Source organism: Neoarius graeffei, chromosome 6 (assembly GCF_027579695.1).
Source record: "Neoarius graeffei isolate fNeoGra1 chromosome 6, fNeoGra1.pri, whole genome shotgun sequence".
Taxonomy (NCBI): domain Eukaryota; kingdom Metazoa; phylum Chordata; class Actinopteri; order Siluriformes; family Ariidae; genus Neoarius; species Neoarius graeffei.
The window spans coordinates 60,799,475-60,824,215 of NC_083574.1; the positions used below are offsets into that span (position 1 = coordinate 60,799,475).

The 24,741-nt window shown below is 42.5% G+C and overlaps 1 protein-coding gene across 1 annotated transcript in view; it reads right to left on the minus strand.

Moving 5' to 3' along the window:
• Window positions 1–685: 685 nt before the first annotated feature.
• Window positions 686–24,741, minus strand: part of hsf4 (heat shock transcription factor 4) — a 35,516-nt gene continuing 11,460 nt past the window's right edge. Inside the window, exons 5-12 of the mRNA XM_060924372.1 lie at window positions 23,390–23,465; window positions 23,223–23,290; window positions 22,511–22,610; window positions 15,761–15,879; window positions 15,372–15,554; window positions 15,181–15,289; window positions 934–999; window positions 686–784 (exon numbers count right to left, since the gene is read on the minus strand). Of these exons, the coding sequence (XP_060780355.1) occupies window positions 686–784; window positions 934–999; window positions 15,181–15,289; window positions 15,372–15,554; window positions 15,761–15,879; window positions 22,511–22,610; window positions 23,223–23,290; window positions 23,390–23,465 (820 nt within the window). The remainder of the gene's footprint in view (window positions 785–933; window positions 1,000–15,180; window positions 15,290–15,371; window positions 15,555–15,760; window positions 15,880–22,510; window positions 22,611–23,222; window positions 23,291–23,389; window positions 23,466–24,741) is intronic.

A 24,741-nucleotide genomic window follows, 5' to 3' on the forward strand; every position in this document is an offset into this window, starting at 1 on the left:
TGCCCTATTGCTATGGCTCCCATAACTTGGAGTGTGTAAGATCTCTGTGCCTAGTGAATCTCCCATCATGGGCATTATCTCTTTGAGGGTCAAAAGCAATTGCACCAAGGTTTTTCCAAAACAACTTATATCTGAAGCTTTGAAAATCAGGGTATTAGACTATTGTACTGTGATCGAGGCAACCAGTCTCTACTGGTGGCATTGACTTCATCCCTATGGTTTCTGCATCTGCCATTGCAGCCATTATTCCTTGCACTCTAGAACACATAAAAGATTATGAAAAAAAATGAAATGAAATTGGTACACTGTGGAATAGTCCAGCCACTGTCAGAAAAACTCTAGAAGGAAACAGCCATGGGAGCCTGGAATGTAAGGAATTAGAACTCAGTGAAATAGGCATCTTAAATTCTACCAGCCACTGGGAATATGATGTAAAATACTTTATTTACTCCAATAAATCAACCCCCATCTGTGTTTTTTTTTTACTAGATAAAAATGATTGCTTTGCATTTTACAGATTCCTCCCTTCCCCAAACCACAGCAGCCTATTTTAGCTCAGTGCTGTAGCATATCAAGACAATGCTGTCAGCTAGAATTAAAGCTATCCAAAATAAAATGGATTGAATAACAGGTGATACCTGATGGTCTGAGAAGAAGAACTTGTGCTAGAAGCAATATCAGGATCTTACTGTTCCTCACAGCTATTAGCATTGCACACTTCACCCTCCTGGCACTGGAACATGTACTGAGACATAGCAGCAGGGACAAGGATGTTGGCCAACTCCTACACACACACACACACACACACAGATAGACAAGATGGTACAACAGACTGGCTGAATTCATTAGAACAGATTATTAAGATGATAGTATATCCTTCAGTGGTGAAGGGTAATGTATTAAAGATGATCTAAAGTAGAGTAGGTCACTAACTGATTTGAGATTTGGGTCCATCTCTGTGAAGTTCCACTCATTCAGGGCCATGTTAAAAGTGAATGCCTTTAAGAGAGCAAAGGCAGGTCATGATTAAGAAACTGATTTAGATTCCACAGTAAAGAGTTATTATTATTGTAAGCACATCATTTTAATGTAGCAAACAGAAACTAAACTTGCAACAGCATTTAAATAGCTATGATAAAATGAAATATAATAGAATTTGAATAGAAATAGAATGAAATAAGGGTTTATTATATACTGTATCTTCAAAAATCAAAGTCCTTCCCACACCATGTGGCGGCGCCAATCTCCATGGCCCTCGGCCTCTTACATAGCTAGGGTTACGGGGGGGCTAGTCCTCTGGTAACCACAAGAGTTTGACTTCCCACTCACATCTGTATTGCAGCGTGCCTTGCCAGATGGCAGTAGGTACCATTTTTATGATGGTCTTTGGTACGACCCGACCATGAGTAGAACCCATGATCTCCCGATCAAGAGGCGGACACGCTAACCACTAGGCCAACTCACGGTTATACTGTGTCTTAGGAACACAAAATAACATGTTTCAGTGATGTAAGATCAGACACAGACTTTCTTGTTCACTTAAAGGAAGTTTTTTTTATGGAAGATTTTTTTTTTTTTTATGGGGAAAAAAAAGGTTACTGAGTCACTGGACAAAATAGCCTACTCTGTGATGTTCCTGAGTCACCCTGACAATGGTTCAATAGTAACTAACTCATAGTCAGCTCTTGGTGTCAGGTCAGGATTGGCTGGAGATTTGTATGCATGAATCCAGCAAGTGTCATCATGGTCCAAATTTAGGCACAAAAGCTGTCAGATTACAAATGTGGAAAAAGGGAGGCAGTAGAAAATTAGGAGAAAGAGGGAGAATGAGCAAGTGAGCAAGGCAATTTCTAGCTATAAGCAAGTAATTTAGAGTTATACAATCCCGTCTGAAGGTATTGGAATAGCAAGACCAGTTCTTTTGTTTTTGATATACACTGAAGACATTTGGGTTTGAGATCAAAAGATGAATATGAGACGATAGATCAGAATTTCAGCTCTCACTTCCTGATATTTCCATCTAGATGTCTTAGACAAATTAGAACATGACACCTTTTATTGCACACACACATATACACACACACACATATGTTTTGTTCCCAAAGAATGAATATGGAATGGGCCCGGCGAGCTTTGGGCAGTGTTAAAACCCTTTAAAAAAAAAAAAAAGGAGTAGATCTGGAGGGTTCTCAGGCATAGAGTGTTTTAGTAAACTGGGATGTATGGATGCTGTCACCCACCGCTCTCACGCGTTCACTCGGGTTTGTTGATATTGGAGTGGCTGGCTGCTTTATGTCCCAGAGCTCCCCCATGTCTGTGTTACCTTCTGGCTCTCCCTTTTTAGTTATGCTGTCAGTTAGTCTTGTCAGAGTCCCTGCTTGCACTCAGTGCACAATGTATACTCTTCTTAGCCATTAGGTGACAACAGGCATACCCAAAAACCTGTGTTTCTCTCTCTCTCTCTCTCTCTCTCTCTCTCTCTCTCTCTCTGTGTGTGTGTGTGCAGTTACATGTCAGTCCTGAGATACCAGTGATGCTGGCCTCTCCTGCTCTTTGGATCTGCCTGATCTATCCTGATGCCCTACTTCTGGCTGCAGTCTCATCACATCACTCCTGTGAAGGATGGCCCCATATGGACAGTCTAAATATACACTTAGAAGATGGTTCTGGACACTTACAGTTTGTCTACAATGCTTTAGGACTATAACTGCCATGATAACTTTAGGGCTGCAGTTGTCATGAACAGTTTTGCACTCAAGTTTCCATCAATAAACAGTTAATAACTTCAAAAAAAAATAGACTTCATGCTTAAACTATAATGAATTTCCTGGTTACACAGGTGTACTTTGTGATGAAATAGGACAGTTATAAAAGCAAGTTATTTAAAAGCATGCTATTTGTTACACCCAAATGAGGTTGGGTTCCCTTTTGAGTCTGGTTCCTCTCAAGGTTTCTTCATCATGTTGTTTGAGGGAGTTTTTCCTTGCCACCATCGCCTCAGTGTCAGAGTGCAGGCACTTAGGACACAATTGCAGGGGAGAGTGGGTGTGTCGCAAACTATCAAACAAAGCCAAGTCATGAAACGAGACTTGAGGTCAAGTTCGTGCCAAAGGTCAGTCGATGTACAATCAGAGTGTCAGAGGAAAACCAGAGTCTCAAAGTCGGAAAATATGTAGCGGGAGTCAGAATACACTAGAATCAGGTCAAAGAAACAGAAAGGCTCGGTATGATCAGGTATGAGAACACAGAACAATACTTCACAACAGGGTGGAATGTTTGGTGTGCTTATATAGGGAGAGCAGTGTTGTAGTCGAGTCACTAAACCTCGAGTCCGTGTCCAGTCTTGAGTCCCCAGTGTTCAAGTCCGAGTCAAGTCGAAGTCATTAAAGAAAATTTCGAGTTGAGTCCACTATTGCTCCAAGTCAAGTCCAAGAACAAGACTCCAACTGCACCATTTGACAGTGGCTGTTGCTGCCTTTATGTGAAAGCATCTCTGCTACTTTGTTGAACTAACGTTACTGCTTGACTGCCTCATTGTAGTTAATAGGCTACAGATAAAAAGCTTGCTCATCACTCAGCAAGCCCCACCCACTATCAACAGGGCAAATAACATGAGAGAGGGTTAACACTAGCTAGTTCATCGCTCAGCAAGCAAGCCCCGCTGTCAATAGAGCAATGAACATAGCGTGTCACTTCCTTCTCTGGGTGGAGTCTTACCAAATGACGAGTGAAGTTCGAGGATGTCCCCATCGTCTCCTCGATAGCTCTTCTACATATGGAACACATAGCAGTGCATTTTTTCCCACTGCACGAGAAGTCTGTATAAGTAAAGCGGACAATCCTAGGGGCATTCTCTCCAGGCATTTTAGCGCCATTAACGTTAGTTTGTTTCTGAACATGACGTACGAACAGGTGAATGTGCATTCTCTTGTATGAAATTAGTATAAAAAATTAATGTAGATATAAATATCTTATGCCAAATTATTATGACATGTTACAAAAAATAAAGAAAAAAATCCAAGTCACTCCTTTTTCCTGCTTGTATTGATTCCTGGTGAAACGCTGGCGTCGCTTCCGCCGCGGCTCCCTCCCACTCGTGGTCTCTGAGTCTCTGGCATGAGATAGGGGCGATTGAGCATGACGAGTGGTCATGCTTTAACTCGGCTCCGTAGAAATTAGAGTTTTATTTCTCCTCTACTGTATGAAATTTTCCATATTTAAGACAAATCTTAAGCGAAATCATAATGTCGAAAGATAATATCCAAAAGTTACGAAAAGAAAACGACGAACTCAAATTACAAATCAATGAGTTAAGCCAAAAAATGGAAGGACTAAAGAACAAGATAGCGTCTCTTCCTGCATCTTCGAACAAGGACACTGAAATTATCAAGAGCCTTGATTTTATGAACGAAGGATTTGATGATATGAAATCCTCCCATTTTTCAGTGGAAAAAGAATTAAAATCATTATCTGCTAAGTTAGAAAGACTTAGCGAAAGAGTCTATTCCATTGATGGGGCAATCAAAGACATGTATCAATATAGTTACCAATATAACGTGAAAATCTTCAGTGTTCCACAAGGAGGCCCTCGTGAATCTGCAACAGAATCTGCTGACATCTGCATGAATCTTTTTCACAAAATGGGTGCGACCTCGATTTCTCTATCTGACATCGACATAGTCCACCAAATTCCAAACCGCCGACCATCTTCTTATCCACCAGCTATCATTTGCAAGTTTACGAGAAGACTGGCAAAGGAACAAGTTATGAATCGAAAGAAGGAGGAAGCAAGAATCAATGTTTCTGATATTACTGGTTTTCCGTCACCAACAAAGTCTCGAATTAAAGTTATGGATCACCTTACCCCAAGATCACAACAACTCCTAAGTGAAGCGAAAGAATTCCAGAAAAACCACGACTATAAGTATTGCTGGACAAAGAACTCGGCTATTTATCTCAAGAAAGATGATGAATCTATTACCATCAAAGTAACTGGATCAGAAGTTCTTCGTCATCTGTGATCGAATCTACAACTGAAGATAAGAATTACTCTAAATGAAGCAAGATAAGTGTTCACTAAAGAAACAAAAAAACTTACTCAAGGAACTTCCCTATTTTAATACGAACATCATGTTAAGTCATGGTCAATTCAACAATTTACTATCGTCAAATACTCAGAATCTTCCTTGTAAAACCTGCTTAGATAAGCTCCATAGACTTTATGATCTAGACTTACTTAAAACAAATTTTTCTCCTAAGCCTGATATCAGTCCTGACTTTTCACATTTCAAATAACATTACCTCAAACTATTATTCGCCACATAGTTTCCAAAAACTGAAAAGCACTTTAATCTCTAATAATTCTGAAGCAAGTTTTTCGATAATTCATAACAATGTAAGGAGTTTAAATGCAAATTTAGAAAAAATTTCAAACTCATCTATTAAATAAGCTTGCATTCGAATTTGATATTATTGGAATTTCAGAAACAAAATTAACTAGTTCTAGTTTGCTTCCTATAACTAATTTGAATATTCCCGGCTACTTTTTTGAATATGTTCCGACACCTTTAGCTTCTGGAGGTGTTGGCATGTATATCAGTTCGAATCTTAATTATTCAATTCTCGAAAAAAACTTCCAATTCTGATTTTCAAGCCCTATGGGTTGAAATTATGATTCCTAATCAAAAAATATTATCTGTGGTATAATTTACAGACAACATAGTTCTCCAGTTAACTTTTTGAAGTATCTGGAAAACACTTTCGATCTATACAATAAGAAGGAAAGATCAATTTTCCTACTTGGAGATTTCAACATCAACCTGTTAAAATTAGAAACTTGTAATCATAGTCATAACTTTCTGACTACTTTTCAGAGTAATTATCTGCTACCAACTGTTGTTAAGCCTACTAGGGTTTATAATACCTCTGCTACCCTTATTGATAATATCTTTACGAAAATACCGGAAAAACTGACTTCGAGTGGAAATATAATTTCTGACATAAGTGATCATTATTCACAATTCTGTATAATTTCATCAACCAAACTCAAAATACAAACTAACAAACGTAAAACAAGATTTATTTCTAATAACATTATCAATAATTTCGTAAATGAACTTTCCAAATCTGAATTTACCAAATACCCCGCAGCATCATTTTTTGGTAATGGTAATACAGACCCTTCCTTTTCCGTATTTTATAAAAAGATAAACAATTTAGTGAATAAACATGCTCCAATGAAATTTCCTTCCAACCTGAGACTAAAACAAATGCAAAAACCATGGATAACGCAGGGTATACAAAGATCAATTAAAGTAAAAAATCAGCTTTTTTGCTCTGGTGATACTGACAAATATAAATACTATAGAAATAAAATATCTAGCCTAATATGTATCTCTAAAAAACTTTACTACAACTACTTTTTTGAACTTAATATAAAAAACATGAAACGAACATGGAAAGGTATTAATGCGCTTATTAATAACAATAAAAAAAGATCGAAAACCATTTCCCGTCTTAAAGACCCGTTAAATAACGAAAAACTGGAATTCAATACTAGAAAATGGCCAGCGAGGGCCTTTCTGTGTGGAGTTTGCATGTTCTCCCTGTGTCTGCATGGGTTTCCTCCGGGTGCTCCGGTTTCCCCCACAATCCAAAGACATGCAGTTAGGTTGACATGGGGCGGCCTTGGGCTGAGGTGCCCTTGAGCAAGGTACTGAACCCCTGACTGCTCCCCGGGCGCTCTGGGCTGCCCACTGCTCTGGGTGTGTGTGTGCGCGCGTGTGTTCACTGCTTCAGATGGGTTAAATGCAGAGGATGAATTTCACTGTGCTTGAAGTGTGCATGTGACGAATAAAGGTTTCTTCTTCTTCTTCTTCTTTATTCTTAAATTTGTCCAATATTATGAACACGCATTTTGCTTCAATCGGGCCTAAACTAGCTAGCAAGATTCCTTTGTCTAATAAACATTTTTCCGATTATTTAAAGAATCTAGAACTAAAAGAGTCTTTCTTCTTCTCACCAGTTCTAAGACAATAAATTGAAAATGAAATCCTAGCCTTGCCCCAAAATAAGTCTTATGGTATATACTCTTGTCCCGTTGACCTACTCAAAGCCTCGTGTCACCTTATTAGTGATCACTTAGCTTATCTAATAAACTCTTTTATTAACACTGGATCATATTCCTCTAAATTAAAATTCTCTAAAGTTATTCCTGTATTCAAATCAGATGATGACTCTGATCCAAGTAACTATAGACCAATTGCATTACTTTCAGTCTTTAATAGAATCTTTGAGAAATTGATTTATAATCGTTTAATTGCATTTATTGATAAAAATGACCTACTCTTTGAATTTCAATACGGCTTTAGAAAAAACTTCTCAACTCAGCATGCAATATTAGATATAATAAGCTCTATACAATCGAATATCGATAAAAACCTCTTCTCTTGTGCGATATTTTTGGATTTATCAAAAGCCTTTGACACTGTGGACCATAGTATATTGTTAAATAAGCTATACTGCTATGGGTTCTGTGGAATAATTTATGACTGGTTTAGATCTTATTTAAGAGGTAGAACTCAGACTACATCTATTGGTTTCAGTATCTCAAATAAAAAACAAATGACTTTCTTTCTTTTTTTCTCCTCCACAAGCGGAGGCCATCTGATCTGCTTTAATATCAACAGATCTTCATTTAAGGTACGTGAATCTTTTCATCATGGCACACCTTCAGCCTGTTCAGTGTGCTGAGTGCAGGATGTTTAGTCATTCTTCCTCCGTCACTAGCGATAGCTCTATTAGCTTTACTTGTGATAAGTGCAGATTAGTTAGCTCTCTGACGGAGAAGATTTCAGTGCTAGAAGCGCGTGTCCAGGCTTTAGAGCAGGTTAATGAGCGTCAGAACAGTGTAGTTTCTGTTAGGGAAAGTCTGGACGCCCTAGGTGGAGTTAGCAATCCCCCAACTCCGGCATTAGAGCCCTTACAGCGGGGCGAATGGGTGACGGCTCGGCGGCATAAGCGTAGAGCCAAAGCTACCGCTGAGGCTCACCCACGGGAGCACCACTCCTCTCCGCGTCACGTGTCGAACAGGTTTGCTCTCCTTAGTGATGCACCCACTGAGAAACCTGAAAGAGCTCTGGTTATAGGGGACTCTATCATACGGCACGTGAAATTAGCTCAGCCTTTAGGGGCACCAGCAGCTTTAGTCAGGTGTATACCGGGAGCCAGGGCGCCGGACATAGCAGGTAATCTTAGGGTCCTAGGCAAGCATAGGTTCTCAAAGATAGTTATCCATGCAGGAGCTAATGATATACGCCTTCGTCAGTCTGAGGTTACTAAGAGTAACTTTGTAGAGGTGTTTAAATTAGCGAAGGCGATGTCCGATGCTGTAGTATGCTCTGGCCCCATCCCAATGCGGCGTGGCGATGTAGCTTACAGCAGGTTATGGTCGCTGAACTGCTGGCTGTCCAGGTGGTGCTCTGAAAACAGTGTGGGCTTTATAGATAATTGGGCTAATTTTGAGGGCACTGCTGGCCTGTTAGGGCGGGACGGTATCCATCCCACTCGGGAAGGTGCTGCTCTCATTTCCTGCAGCATAGGTCATAGTCTCAGAACAGGCCTAGTTAATTTCTGACAATCCAGAGCCAAGGCCAGGGAGCAGACGAACAGGCTAAACCGACTGTCTGCTAGCTGCACAGAGTCGTCACTCAGGGCCCACTACATCGAGACTGTGTCTGTTCCCCGAGCTCAACAAAAAGGTAGAAATTTTCAGAGAGTTTGTTCCAGTAACCTAATCAATATAAAATTAGATCAGACTGACTGTACAGCTGCTGCCAGCACCTTTGATCTAAAGGTGGGGCTATTAAATATTAGATCTCTTACATCTAAAGCGCTAATGGTTAATGAACTCATTACTGATCAGGAGTTTAATGTACTGTGTTTAACAGAAACATGGATTAAGCCAAATGAATATATAGCATTAAATGAAGCGAGTCCTCCTGGATACAGTTATATACACCAGCCTCGTCTAACTGGCAGAGGAGGAGGCGTCGCGGTTATTTATAACGATTATCTAGGTGTAACACACAAACCTGGTTATAAATTTAATACATTTGAAGTTCTTCATACTCATATAATGTATGTAGCCTCAAAAAATAAGTCTACCCAGTTAATTCCATTGCTTATTATTTACAGGCCCCCGGGGCCATATTCTGAGTTTCTTTCTGAATTTGCAGATTTTATCTCAGATTTGGTTATTTCCTTAGACAAAGCTTTAGTTGTCGGAGATTTTAATATTCACTTTGATAACCCAGAAGACCCTTTAAAAACAGCGTTTGTGTCCATCTTAGATTCAGTCGGGATTAAGCAGAATGTCATAGGACCGACCCATAATGGTGGTCACACCCTTGATCTAATACTAACATTCAGATTAAACGTAGACAATATAGTCATACTTCCACAGTCTGAAGTTATCTCAGATCATTGTCTCATCTCATTCAAAATATGTCTGAGTAATAATATATGCACCTCACCACGCTACTGTATTAAACGTACTTTCACGTCAACTACTGCACAGAGCTTTATAAATGATCTCCTAGAGCTGTCAACTTTGATTGGGTCACTGTCAGCCCCTGCAGAACTCGATCAGGTAACTGAATGCTTAGAGTCAACATTCCGCCATACTTTAGATAATGTAGCTCCTCTAAAAAGGAAAATGGTCAGAGACAAAAAATTAGCACCCTGGTATAATGATGACACTCGCACATTAAAACAGACCACTCGAAAATTGGAACGTAAATGGCGTCAGACAAAATTGGTAGTGTTCAAATTGGCGTGGAAGGAGAGCTTCCTGAAGTATAAAAAAGCTCTTAGTGCTGCGAGATCAACATATCTCTCCTCCCTAATAGAAGATAACAAAAATAATCCTAGATTCCTATTTAATACTGTAGCAAAATTAACCAGGAATAAGTCCACTATCAACACATGCACACCTGCAGTATGTAGTAGCAACGACTTCATGAATTTTTTTAATGACAAAATTGAGAATATCCGACAAAAAATTCAAACTACTAATTCAAGGTTAGACAATGAAAGTGACCTTGTAGTTAACAATATAACTGTATCAGATCATCAGTTAGAATGTTTTACTCCCCTAAAAGAAACTGAATTACTCTCATTAATCTCTACATCAAAAGCCTCAACTTGCGTACTAGATCCCTTACCGACACATCTATTCAAACAGATAATGCCTGGAGTAATTGAACCGCTTCTAAAAATAATAAATTCTTCTCTTATGATTGGCTATGTACCCAAATCCTTTAAACTAGCAGTTATCAAACCCCTGATTAAAAAACCTGACCTTGATCCCTGTCAGCTGTCCAATTATCGGCCAATATCAAACCTCCCCTTTATCTCCAAGATCCTTGAAAAAGCTGTGGCACAGCAGTTATGCTCATATTTACATAGGAATAACATCCATGAAATGTATCAGTCAGGATTTAGACCTCATCATAGCACAGAGACAGCACTGGTTAAAGTAGTAAACGACCTACTGTTGGCGTCTGATCAGGGCTGTGTCTCGCTACTTGTGTTGCTTGACCTTAGTGCAGCATTTGATACCATTGATCATTCTATTCTTCTGGATAGACTAGAAAATGTTGTGGGAGTTAAGGGAATGGCCCTCTCCTGGCTCAGGTCTTATCTAACTGATCGTTATCAGTATGTCGATATAAATGGTGATATTTCTAGACGTACCGAGGTAAAGTTTGGTGTTCCACAAGGTTCTGTCTTGGGTCCACTGCTTTTTTCTCTATATATGTTACCTCTGGGCGATATTATTCGTAAACATTGTATTAGTTTCCACTGTTATGCTGATGACACACAGTTGTATGTCTCTGCAAAACCTGATGAGAGACACCAGCTTAATAGAATTGAGGAATGTGTTAAGGACATTAGACACTGGATGCTCGTTAATTTCCTTCTGCTTAACTCTGACAAGACTGAAGTACTTGTGCTAGGACCACATACAGCTAGAAGTAAGTTTTCTGATTACACAGTAACTCTGGATGGCCTTTCTGTTTCTTCACGTGCAGCAGTAAAAGACCTCGGAGTGATTATTGACCCCAGTCTTTCATTCGAAACTCACATTGATAACATCACCCGGATAGCTTTCTTTCATCTCAGAAATATTGCAAAGATAAGAAATTTAATGTCATTGCATGATGCAGAAAAACTAGTTCATGCTTTCGTTACCTCCAGGTTGGATTATTGTAATGCCTTACTGTCTGGATGTTCCAATAAGTGCATAAACAAGCTCCAGTTAGTTCAAAATGCCGCAGCAAGAGTCCTTACTAGAACTAGAAAATATGACCACATCACGCCTGTCTTATCCACACTGCATTGGCTCCCAATCAAATTTCGTATTGATTATAAAATACTACTATTGACCTTTAAAGCACTAAATGGTCTCGCACCACAGTACCTGAGTGAACTTCTGCTCCTCTATGACCCGCCACGCCTACTTAGATCAAAAGGTGCAGGCTATCTGCTGGTACCTCGTATATTGAAGGCTACATCAGGGGGCAGAGCCTTTTCTTACAAAGCCCCACTGTTATGGAACAGCCTTCCAAGTAGTGTCCGGGAATCAGACACCGTCTCAGTGTTTAAGTCTAGGCTGAAAACATATCTGTTTAGTCAAGCCTTTTGTTAATGGTGTTTATGAGGTAAAGGAGTAGATCTGGAGGGTCCTCAGACATAGAGTGTTTTGGTAAACTGGGATGTATGGATGCTGTCAGTCCCCACTCGCTTGCTCACTCGAGTTTGTTGACGGTGCAGTGGCTGGCTGCTTTATGTCCCGGGGCTCCCTCATGCCTGTGTTACCTTCTGGCTCTCTCCTTTTAGTTATGCTGTCATAGTTAGTTGCCGGAGTCCCTGCTTGTACTCGGTGCAATATGTATACTGTTCCTACTTATTCAGGTGACATTGGGCATACCTAACCACCTGTGTTTTCTTTCTCTCCCCCCCCAAATCTGTCCCTCTGAGTTACATGGAGTCAACAGGAAATCTTTTGGTGGAGACGGTGGGGACCTCGACTGGCTATCGTAGCCTGCAGGGAATCGGCCGTCAGACATTCTGTCGCATGTCCCAGACCCGGTGAAATGTAACTGAATTGTCTTGGCCAGGCCTAAGAGTCCCATCTGCATCTCATCATTGCTGAGGAGTGTGCTCCCATCACCCAATCAAGCATCCAGCCAGAGCAGGTCATGATATATTTTTTACCATATTAACATGCCATTGTGCGTCATGCCTGATGTAAAGACTCTCGTCTCTGCGAGCCTACCACACAGATTTAATACTTGTCATTTTTAGGGCATACCTAACAACGTGTTTTCTTTCTCTCTCTCTCTCTCTCTCTCTCTCTCTCTCCCCCCCCCCCCCCCCCATCTGTCCCTCTGAGTTACATGTTGATCCTGGGATTGAGATGCTGGCCTCTTCTGCCCCTCGGACCTGCTTGATCCATCCTGGTGCCCTGTGTCTGGTCGGAGTTTTATCGCCCCACTCCTGTGAAGGACGGCCCCATGAGGACAGTTGAGGGTTATACCTGTTAAAACTGTTAATATTATAGTCAGGCTGTCTGTTGTTGCCCAAATGAGGATGGGTTCCCTTTTGAGTCTGGTTCCTCTCGAGGTTTCTTCCTCATGTCGTCTGAGGGAGTTTTTCCTTGCCACCGTCGCCACAGGCTTGCTCATTGGGGATAGATTAGGGATAAAATTAGCTCATGTTTTAAGTCGTTCAAATTCTGTAAAGCTGCTTTGCGACAATGTTTATTGTTAAAAGCGCTGTACAAATAAACTTGATTTGATTTGATTTGACTTGTGGTGTACCACAAGGTTCAGTTCTTGGGCCTTTACTATTCTTACTCTATATAAATGACATCTCAAATGCCTCCAATATCCTTAAGCTTCACCTCTTTGCTGATGATACTAACATTTTATATGATAATTAATCTATTAAAGTACTTGAAAGTGTGGTAAATAAAGAGCTAACAAAACTTCATGAATGGTTTACAGTTAATAAGCTAACTCTTAATCTAAAAAAAATTAATTTTGTAATTTTTTCTCACTATCGTAAAAAAGTATCTTCAATTAATATTAAAATATTTAATAACTCTCCAAACAAATTTGTTTCACTTGAACGTAAAAAGTATGTCAAATATTTTGGTTTAATAATCGATGACAATCTTTCTTGGAAGCCTCATATTGATTTTATTTGCAACAAAATAAGCAAGGTTGTCGGCCTTTTGGCCAAGCTTAGACATTTTATTCCACTACATACCCTTATGACATTATATCGCTCTCTGATTCAACCTTATTTAACATACGGTCTTAGTCCTTGGGGACAGGCTTGTAAAACTCATTTAAATAAAGTATTAATCCTACAAAAATGAGCTTTAAGATTAATCCATTTTGTTGATAATAGAGAAAGTACCCTTCCATTGTTTTCCAAAACCAGTATTTTACCAGTGAATCTTCTTTTCTATGAATGTATTTCTAAATTAATGTATGACATTGTTAATCAAAATGCACCCTCAAACATTTGTAAATTATTTTCTTCTATTTCTAGTATCCATTCTTATAACACTAGGTCATCTTTCTCCAAGAACTTATATACTCAGTATTCTCGTACAAATCTACAAAAGAACTCATTTTCCTGTGTTGGTGTTAGGGTATGGAACCAGATTCCAACTTCTATAAGATCTTCATCTAAATTGTCATTCAAGAAAAAAGTCAGACACCACCTTTTTTCTGATTTAAGTAGATATGGATATGATGTTGACATCTCCAAACTCTTTCTTTCTACATAACTTTATTTCTATATATAATTAAGAGCTATATATATTTATTTATCTTAGTTTTAACTTTAAATATTATTTAATATCATGCATGAATTATTATTATCAGTATGATAAGTATCTCATCTCTCATCTCATTATCTCTAGCCGCTTTATCCTGTTCTACAGGGTCGCAGGCAGGCTGGAGCCTATCCCAGCTGACTATGGGCGAAAGGCGGGGTACACCCTGGACAAGTCGCCAGGTCATCACAGGGCTGACACATAGACACAGACAACCATTCACACTCACATTCACACCTACGGTCAATTTAGAGTCACCAGTTAACCGAACCTGCATGGTGGGGGAAACCGGAGCACCCGGAGGAAACCTACGCGGACACGGGGAGAACATGCAAACTCCGCACAGAAAGGCCCTCGCCGGCCACGGGGCTCGAACCCAGTACCTTCTTGCTGTGAGGCGACAGCGCTAACCACTACACCACCGTGCTGCCCTATGATAAGTATACCTCTCTCTATATATATTTTTTCAATGTTATTGAACGATATATTACTGTACCTTTATATCGAATAGCAAGTATTGTCTCCTCTTTTTCTTTTTGTTACCAAATAGTTGTTAATTTGTCAAGTATGTTTTATCTTTTTCATACATATTTAAGTATTATATTAATTCATATAAAATATTTTTTTCTTTGTAAACATGAGTCTGCCTTGATTAGCAGTGCGCTATTTGCAGACTCGTGTAGTCTATTATATGTTTATATGTAATTGAAATAAAAGACTGAGATTGGGATTGAGTCCTCGTCTCCAACTTACAAGTCTGAATGCAGTTAATGCACAAGTCCAAGTCCGAATCATCAGTGCTCAAGTCCAAGTCAAGTCACGAGTCCTTAAAATTAGGGCACGAATCAGACTCGAGTCCAAGTCCTGGACTTGAGTACTATAAGCCTGAAGGAGAGTGATTAGAAACAGGTGTACTCCCAATCAAAATTTGGGAGTGGGAGGGCACTGTGGTGCTTGAGAGTTGTAGTCCATGGCGGCCATGTTTGAAGGCTGCCATGAACTTACACTATCACTGACACTTAGGTTTGCTCATCAGGGATAAAGAAATGTATTATGGATAAAATTAGTTCATATGTTTAAAGTCTTTATTTTTCTGTAAAGCTGCTTTGCAACAATGTCTATTGTTAAAAGCACTATACAAATAAACTGACTTGAATTGTTAAAAGTTAAGAACTTCTATGGTCCATTAAGTGGTGTTTATTTATTTATTATTATTAATTATTTATTAGTAGTAGTCTAGTATTTGTGTGGTTATATGTTGTACCTACATCCACACTGGCAGAGCTAGAATCTATACTCTGCTGGTGGTTTCTCAGGAGCAGCTGTAGTTCCTCAAAGCTCATCTCCACATTTTCAACAGCTTCAGACGTTTCTGGCCTAACACACACACACACAATATTATATCATTCTTCAGAATATAAAATTATTTAAATCAAATGTATACATCCATTACACTAACCTTTCCATGGTCCTTTTGGTCCTCCTCTCTCCAGAGCCTGATCCTCGGCCCTCTAGGACGGATTGTACCATGGCCAAGGGGAGAATGGGGGGTTCAGTACAAACACCACAAGAAACATCCTCACTCCACCTGTGCACACCTGGACTCACTGGCTCTTCTTTAATAATCATCGGACATCTTTCCCTATATGAACAGGCCATGTTGCAACGTATAATAAAGCACTATTTATTTAATACAAAAATGAGAACACAGGATGTCAAATACATACATATGCCATAGGATAGCTACATAAAATAAATACTTTATAAAGAAAGTTTATATCAAATTTGTTCACACTTGAATTGCATCTCATAAGATTTTTATAGTTCAAAAAGAGCAAAGATGTATACCGTGCATCCTCCATTTGAATAGCCATTTCACTAGGCTGTGACATGTCACTAACGTCAGAGATGATCGGCCCTACTGTCATTGTGTTGCTAGTGGAACAGGAGGCAGCCTCTGTGGATGGCTGACAGTAAGAAAAAAGGAATGAGATGTCTTGTAGGAGAATATGCATTTAACTTTTATTCTGTCATTCCATAGTGACAGGATTTTGCAGTATGTACTAGGTCTAAACATCCATCCATCCATTATCCATAACCACTTATCCTGTGCAGGGTCACAGGCAAGCTGGAGCCTATCCCAGCTGACTATGGGCAAAAGGCAGGGTACATCCTGGACAAGTTGCCAGGTCATCAAAGGGCTGACTGTCATGCTCCGCCCCGGACATCCACTCCGGAGATTACAGATCTCCCACACCAGCACCGATCCGGATCCAGGATGGGAATTCCATCCCACCTGAACTCATGCTTTTCATGGGTTTTCCCTCTAGCTATTTTTCTAGTTCATGTTTTTTGCACCAAGGGTTTTTTTCTTGTTCATGTTTTTGTGCTTTAGTATTTTTGTCCTTACCTGTCTCATGTTTTTGTCAGGTTTTTGTCTCTTGTTACCTAGACTATTTTTTGCCATTTGTGTTTTTGTCCTGTTTTGCTACCTTTTTGCCATGCCCTTTTTTTCCCCTGGATTAAATCACCTTATTTATTGGATTACTCTCTGTTGTGCGTTTTTCTGCTTCTGGATCCAAACTTCACCTCCACCACCCATAACAGTACGTTCTAGCCAACATGGATCCAGCAGAACTTGCCCATCTGAGAACGGCCATCCAGCAACAAGGATTCTCCTTGGGACCCACCAATAAGACCTACAGCAAATTACCCAGAACCTTGCCACCCTGTCCGACTCACTCAACCTCCTCACCACACAGATTCAGCACTTTCAAGCCATGCCTACCCCTGCCCAGCCACCTCCTACTTCAGCTCCTGCCACCGCCTTTCTCCGCAAATCGAGACTTCCAGCGCCTCAGCCCTATGATGGAGAACCAGGTACTTGCAGATCGTTTCTGTCTCAATGCTCTTTGATCTTAGAGCTGGAACCCCCACAGAACACTCTCGAGTAGCATATGCCATCATGCTCCTCACCGGCAAGGCCAGAGAGTGGGGAACAGCGGGCTGGGATGCCAATGCACCCTTTTGTTTCAGTCTCAAGGATTTCTTCAAGGAGATGAGGCGAACTTTCGACCGGTCTCTGTCCGGCTGGGAGGTGGCTAGAGGACTCATGGAGCTGCGGCAGGGGTCCCTCGGACTACGCCATCGAATTCCGGATGTTGGCTACATCATGCGGTTGGAACAAGAGCGCCCAGATTGACGCGTTCCTGCATGGCCTGTCTGATGCCATTAAGGACAAATTGGTATTTGAACTGCCATTGAACCTCTCCAGCCTCATGAATCTCACCAACTGCATCGATGCCCAGGTCCAGCAATGGAGGACAGAGAACTGCCCCAGCTTCACCTCCTCTCCACCTCACACCGCGTCCATTGAACCCATGCAGGTAGACTGGGTTTGGGTGTCAGTGGAGGAACAATATCGCTGGCGGAGCACGGGGGCCTGCTTCTACTGTGGTCAGCTGGGACACATCTGCCGAGCCTGCCTGCTAAAAGGACAAGCCCACCAGTTGAATCAAGAGGCCTGGGTAGGCAACGCTCAGAACCAGTTCCCCGCTAATAGTCCGTTACTCCCTGTCATCATTATCCGTGACAACCAGCATCACCACCTCCAGGCCCTTGTCGACTCAGGGGCAGACAGGAACCTGATCTGCTCCACCACCACCAAGCATCTGGGAATCCCGCTACTCACTCTTGACGTCCCTCTCACTATCCTGATGCTCAATGGCACCGGCTTGACCACCATCACCCACCTTACCGCCCTGCTCACCCTGAGGATTTCCGGTAACCACTCAGAAACCATCCAGCTTCACGTCATGAACAACCCCCAAGTACCCATCGTCCAAGGATTACCATGGTTAATGCAGCACAACCCCCACCTAAACTGGGCTGACAACACCATCCTAGGCTGGAGACAGTCCTGCCTAGCTTCCTGTCTGACTTCTGCTCTGCTTCCCACCAAACCACCGCAGCCTTCAGCCAGGGAGTTCCCAGACCTCTTTCACATGCCTCCAGAATATCTGGACCTTAAACTCATCTTCAGCAAGACCCGAGCAGTGTCCCTCCCTCTTCACAGACCCTGTGACTGTGGAATCGACCTCCTACCCGGTACAGTGCCACCCAAGGGAAGACTCTACTCTCTCTCTCCCGTCGAAAGGCAAGCCATGGAGAAATACATCTCCGAATCTTTGGCAGCTGGGATCATCCGCCCTTCCTCCTCCCCAGCAGGGGCGGGATTCTTCTTCATGGAAAAGGACAAGTCGCTCTGCCCCTGCTTTGACTATCGGGGTCTCAATGCCATCACAGTCAAGAACTGCTACCCACTACCACTCATGACCACGGCCTTTGAACTACTCCAGGGAGCCAAGGTATTTACCAAGTTAGATCTACGCAATGCATACCATCTCGTCAGGGAGGGGGACAAGTGGAAGACGGCCTTTAACACCACCACTGGTCACTACGAGTACTTCGTGGTCCCTTTCGGCCTGACCAACGTGCCCACAGTTTTCCAGGCACTCGTTAATGACGTCTTAAGGGACTTCCTAAACATCTTCATTTTCGTGTACCTGGATGAGATCCTGATCTTCTCCCGCTCCCTGGAGGAACATCGGGGTCATGTCCGGCAGGTCCTCCAGCGCCTGCTAGAGAACAAACTGTTCGTCAAGGCGGAGAAGAGTGAATTTCACCAGAACTCTGTCTCATTTCTGGGATTCATCATCTCCCCAGTGAGGATCCAGATGGACCCCCTCAAGCTCGAGGCAGTCGCTGATTGGCCCACCCCATCCTCATGACGAGAGCTCCAACGTTTCCTGGGGTTCGCCAATTTCTACAGGCACTTCATCCACAACTTCAGCACGGTGGCCGGACCTCTAACGGCATTGACCTCGATCAGGAGCCCGTTCAAGTGGGGGGAGGAAGCAGAGAAAGCCTTCTCCATGCTCAAGCACAAGTTCACCACAGCACCCATTCTCACCATACCTGATCTGGCCAAACAGTTCATTGTGGAGGTCGACACTTCTGAGTCAGGGGTCGGAGCCATCCTCTCCCAGAGGGCCAGTGATGACAAGGTCCACCCCTGCTCCTTCTTTTCTTGCCAGCTGTCCCCTGCTGAATGAAACTACAAAATTGGTGACAGAGAGCTGTTGGCCTTGGCCTTCAAGCTCTCCTTGGAGGAGTGGAGGCACTGGCTCAAGGGGTCGGAGCTCCCCTTCCTTGTCTGGACTGACCACAAGAATTTAGAATACCTCAAGTCTGCCAAACGTCTCAATTCACGACAAGCCAGATGGTCTCCTCTTCTCCCATTTCCATTTCATGCTGTCCTACCGCCCAGGCTCCAAGAACGGCAAACCCGACGCCCTGTCCAGGATATTCTCTTCCCACCAGGAGGAGTCTAGAACACCTAAAACCATCCTCCCTTCACGTTGTCTGGTGGGAGCCACCCTACTTGAGGTAGAGACGTTAGTGCAGAAGGCCTTGGAGCAGGACCCCGGAGAAGGTAACTCAAGCAACACACCACATAACCATCTGTTTGTTCCCTGTTCTGTGCGAACCCAGGTGCTGCAGTGGGGTCATGGCTCCAAGTTGGCCTGTCACCTGGGAGCTGCTCGAACCCTGGCACTTATCCAACAATGCTTCTAGTGGCCATCCATCAAGGAAGACATCCAGGAGTTTGTGGCACCCTGCAATACATGTGCCTGGAACAAGACAGCCAATCGACCCCCTGCCGGCTTGCTAAGACCCCTCCCGACTCCTCATTGACCCTGGTCTCACATTGCCCTGGACTTCATCACAGGACTCCCCAACTCAGGCGGCAATACATGCATCCTCACAGTTATCGACCGGTTCTCCAAGTCAGTCCATTTCATCCCTCTTCCCAAGCTTCCCACAGCTAAAGAAACTGCCGAATTACTCATCCTCCATATTTTCTGTGTACAAGGACTCCCCACTGACATTGTCTCTGACCGGAGTCCTCAGTTCACTGCGCAGTTCTGGAGGGCCTTCTGCAAACTCATTGGGGCCTCCTGTAGTCTCTCCTCAGGTTTCCATCCCCAAACCAATGGCCAGGCGGAACGGGCGAATCAAGATTTGGAGGTGGCATTCAGGTGTATGGAGTCCAGGGATGCCGGTTCTTGGAGTAAGTACTTACCTTGGGTCGAATTTGCTCATAACACTCTTCCTTCATCTGCCACAGGTCTCTCACCCTTCCAGTACTCCCTAGGTTACCAACCACCACTCTTCCCCAACCAAGAGGAGGAGGTCGCTGTACCCTCAGCCCAGATCTTCATATGCCACTGCAGGAGGATGTGGGCATTGGCCCAGAGAAGACTCATTTGCTCCGCCCTGGCATCCAAGAGGCAGGCTGACAAATGTCACTCTAAGGCACCCACCTACTGGGTGGGGCAACGAATCATGCTCTCCACATGCCACCTGCCACTCAGAACCATCTCCCACAAGCTGGCTCCCAGGTACCTAGAACCCTTCCTCATCAGTAAGGTAATCAATCCATGTTCCATCAGACTGACACTACCACTCACCATGCAACACATCCACCCCACGTTCCACGTGTCGCAGCTTAAACCTCTTATCTCTAGCTCTTTGTCCCCACCCTCCAAACCCCCTCCTCCTCCCAGGCTCATTGATGGCAGCGAAGCCTACACGGTCAAAAAGCTGCTGAAGGTGCAGTGGTGAGGCAGAAGACTCCAGTACCTGGTGGACTGGGAAGGTTACAGTCCCGAGAAGAGAAGTTGGGTCCCCTCCAGGTTCATCTTGAACCCAACCCTCATCTCTGACTTCCACCGGCAACACCCCGACACTCTTCCTAAAGCACCTGGAGGCGCTCGTTGAAGGGGGGGTACTGTCATGCTCCGCCCCAGACATCCACTCCGGAGATTACGGATCTCCCACGCCAGCGCCGATCCAGATCCGGGACAGGAATTCCATCCCACCTGAACTCACTTCCTGGTTTTCACCACTGCTTATTTAAAGGCCGTTCTCAGACTCTGACTTTGCCAGAACATCTTGTTTGTTTTCTCTAGCTGTTTCTGTGCCGTTCATGCTTTTCATGGTTTTCCCCCCCTAGCTATTTTTCTAGTTCATGTTTTTTGCACCAAGGGTTTTTTCTTGTTCATGGTTTTTTGCTTTAGTGTTTTTGTCTCTTGTTACCCGGACTATTTTTGCCATTTGTGTTTTTGTCCTGTTTTGCTAGCTTTTTGCCACACCCTTTTTACCCCCTGGATTAAATCACCTTATTTATTGGATTACTGTCTGTGTGTTTTTCTGCTTCTGGATCCAAACTTTACCTCCACCACCCATAACACTGACACATAGAGACATAACCATTCACACCTCCAGTCAATTTAGAGCCACCAATTAGCTTAATATATGTCTTTGGACTGTGGGGGAAACCTGAGCAAACCCACACAGACATGGGGCAAACATGCAAACACAGAAAGGCCCCCATCAACCACTGGGCTCAAACCCAGAACCTTCTTGCTGTGAGGCAACACTACACCACCGTGCCACCTCAGGTCTAAACATTATACTTTTAAAATGTTATAGTGATCTACTATTTTCAGTTGTTGACGAGACATAGATGTATTTCACCACAGCCACTATCAGAACCATTAGGAAAATTAGCTACAATGACCAACATTTAAAAATGAAGTAAATAAAATGTAATGAGTTATATTTCAGGCATAAAAATAAGGGGACACTGTCTCATATTATTTGAAGAGAATATTTTTCAAACAAATAGTGCAAATATTTTTGTGAAACACTTTCAAAATTCTTGGTCACTTTCTTTCTGGAATGTCTAACAGTAAAGAACACTTGGAGAGGATATTGGATATTCCTCCATGTCTCAAACTTTTTTTCTTAGGTTTGTGCAAGTCATTGCAAAAGAGGGACACGTTATGAAGTTCAGGCATTATATTGCTGTTAGGGCTTCTTTTCTGAAACCCTTCTAAAAAACTTGTTGATCAGGAACTTTACAACCCAAAATTACACTGTGGTTTTTGAAACTGTGTCATTTTTTGCAATTTTTAAAAATTATTATTGCCCTTTTTGGCAGCACAGTGGTGTAGTGGTTAGCACTGTTGCCTCACAGCAAGAAGGTCCTGGGTTCGAGCCCAGTGGCCGATGAGGGCCTTTCTGTGTGGAGTTTGCATGTTCTCTGCATACCTGCATGGGTTTCCTCCAGGTGCTCCAGTTTCCCCCACAGTCCAAAGACATGCAGGTTAAGCTAATCGGTGGCTCTAAATTGACCGTAGGTGTGAGTGTGAATGGTTGTTTGTGTCTATGTGTCAGCCCTGTGATGACCTGGTGACTTGTCCAGGGTGTACCCAACCTCTTGCCCATAGTCAGCTGGGATAGGCTCCTGCGGCCCTGCACAGGATAAGTGGCTACAGATAACGGATGGATGGATGGATGGATGGATGGCCCTTATTGTGCAGCAATGATTTAATTATTTATTTAAGTTTTTTTATTTCTCATATTTTTAGGCATTGACATACATGTCATCATACAAAGTATAATTTTCAATAAATGCTTTGAATATACTCTACTTGTACTCTAATTGCTCATACTTGTATCCTATATTACCGATTGGATGTAGAAGGCTTCTTGTATGGATTCCATGGAGTGGCTGTGACTGAGTTTAGAGGTAGGAGGAGTGGTGGAGCCATCATCTAACATCAGGGGCCTGAGGAATAGGAAGGAAGACAGGAACAGCACACAACATGCAAGCCTGCGATTGAAATAATGTTATTATAGGCTATAAAATGTAGTCAGAGATTTTTCTTCCTTGGCATGTTCAGGATAAAGTGTTTCTTAAATGTTAGTTTTATGTCAGCTTGAATTTAGTTGCATATGCTGAACAAAAGTTGTATTATTGTGCAGTATATTACAAGACCACATCCTCCCTCTCACCTGATACATTTTCACAGGTCAACCTAGCTGACAGTGCACTTCTTCATAGAGGGTAGAGGGTCATGCACTGTGGTTCAGTGGGTTGGTGTGTGTGTGTGTGTGTGTGTGTGTGTGTGTGTGTGTGTGTGTGTGTGTGAGCACCATAGAGCTCAGTAGATCTGATTCAGCATTCAGCTCCATTCAGGGCAGCTGAACCAGTGAAATGTGTCACCTGACCAAATCCAGCTGAGTTGGCCATTCGCACAGCTGTGTTTATTAGACCTGTATATATTGATTTGCAATTTTCTTGTTGCCTTTTCATGAATGTGTGGGTGTGATAATCCAAGCACAGCTGCATCATCTTAGCGTGGGTAGGTATTAGTCTGAAGTGAGGATGCATACTCACAATTTTCTCTTCATTCCAACTGTGCTGGGGGGGTTTGCCTGCATCTGGCTGAACAGGAACTGAATCAGCTAATAAGAAATCCAGATAGTGATTCAGCATTACTGAACTGCATCAAACACCAAAGCGTCTACATGCTTCATATGTGATGGGCTTTTTTCCCGCTCTACCTTGTTCATAACCTTCTGCTGCTGTGTGTGGTTCTGTCTCAGTGACACCACCTCCCTCCACAACACTTCATTCTGCCTACACAAATAGAGAGATATCCTGTCAATGCTTCAATAAATTCACTTTTATCACTGCTTTATCAGCCTATTGTCACTGCTGACACACAAGCCCATTGATCTACCTGAGGGTCCAGTACATGATCAATGCACATGACCTCCACTGCAACCCACTAAAAGGTCAGTAGAGTCCTATTCAAACAGCATGCACAAAGCACAGGCTCAATGAATAGACACCAAAAGTAGGTGAAGAATGAGAGTGAATGTAGGTAAAGGGTTAAATCCTTTTGGGGGTGAGAATGCTTTCTGTTTGTTATTACAGAGGGGAGAACAAACACTAACCCATTTCACCTATAGAAGCCTTCATGCTCATACATAATCTTTTATAGTTTAAATTAATTACTAACTAAAGTGATCACATTTGAGCCCTGTGATAACCTGGCGACTTGTCCAGGGTGTACCCCGCCTTTCTCCCATAGTCAGCTGGGATAGGCTCCAGCTTGCCTGCAACCCTGTAGAACAGGATAAGCGGCTACTACAGATAATGGATGGATGGATGGTGATCACATTTGTTAACAACTGCCACATTGGATAAATAATGAAGGCCCCAAGATATAGCTACAGTTGCAGGGCTCAAAATTCATATATTTTTTCACCAGCCAGCCGGACTAGTTACCTTCCAAACTAACTAGCCAAACAGAAAATCAACTCGCTAAAATTTGTTCATGTATGAATTTTACTTCTGTCAAAAATAACACAAAAGAGAGTAGTTACCATTGTTCATGACTAATGTGCATTTATTTCAAGACCCGAGTATTTTGATATTGTTTTTTTGCACACTTTACAAACTGGCATTTGCTGTTCCATGTCCTCCTCGCGATATCCAAAAAAATGCCAGATGACTAACCCCTTACTAGTTCTTTTAGGAACCAATTCGTCCGCTTCCATTTTTAATTTGTCACTGAAATTGACAGAGCTTACACGGTAGCCGATGCAACACCAGCGATTGCACGAACTGAGTCAGCGCTGTCAACCGAAACTAGAAAATCTTCCCGCAAGTTCCTTTCAGCACCGAGATGTCACCCGGGATTGGTTGGCGAGTGCGTGACATTATTGTTTTTTTTTTACCCTTAGGCAGCCTCTCATGTTACTGCCTGAGGGACAGGGAGAAAACCACCGGAAAAGGTTTTAAACAAACGCAACAAACACGAAACAAACACAAGTCGGCAGATGACCATAAAATACTCGATAGTTATGATATAATAATTTTATGTATCTCACACAGAATTTTCGGAGAT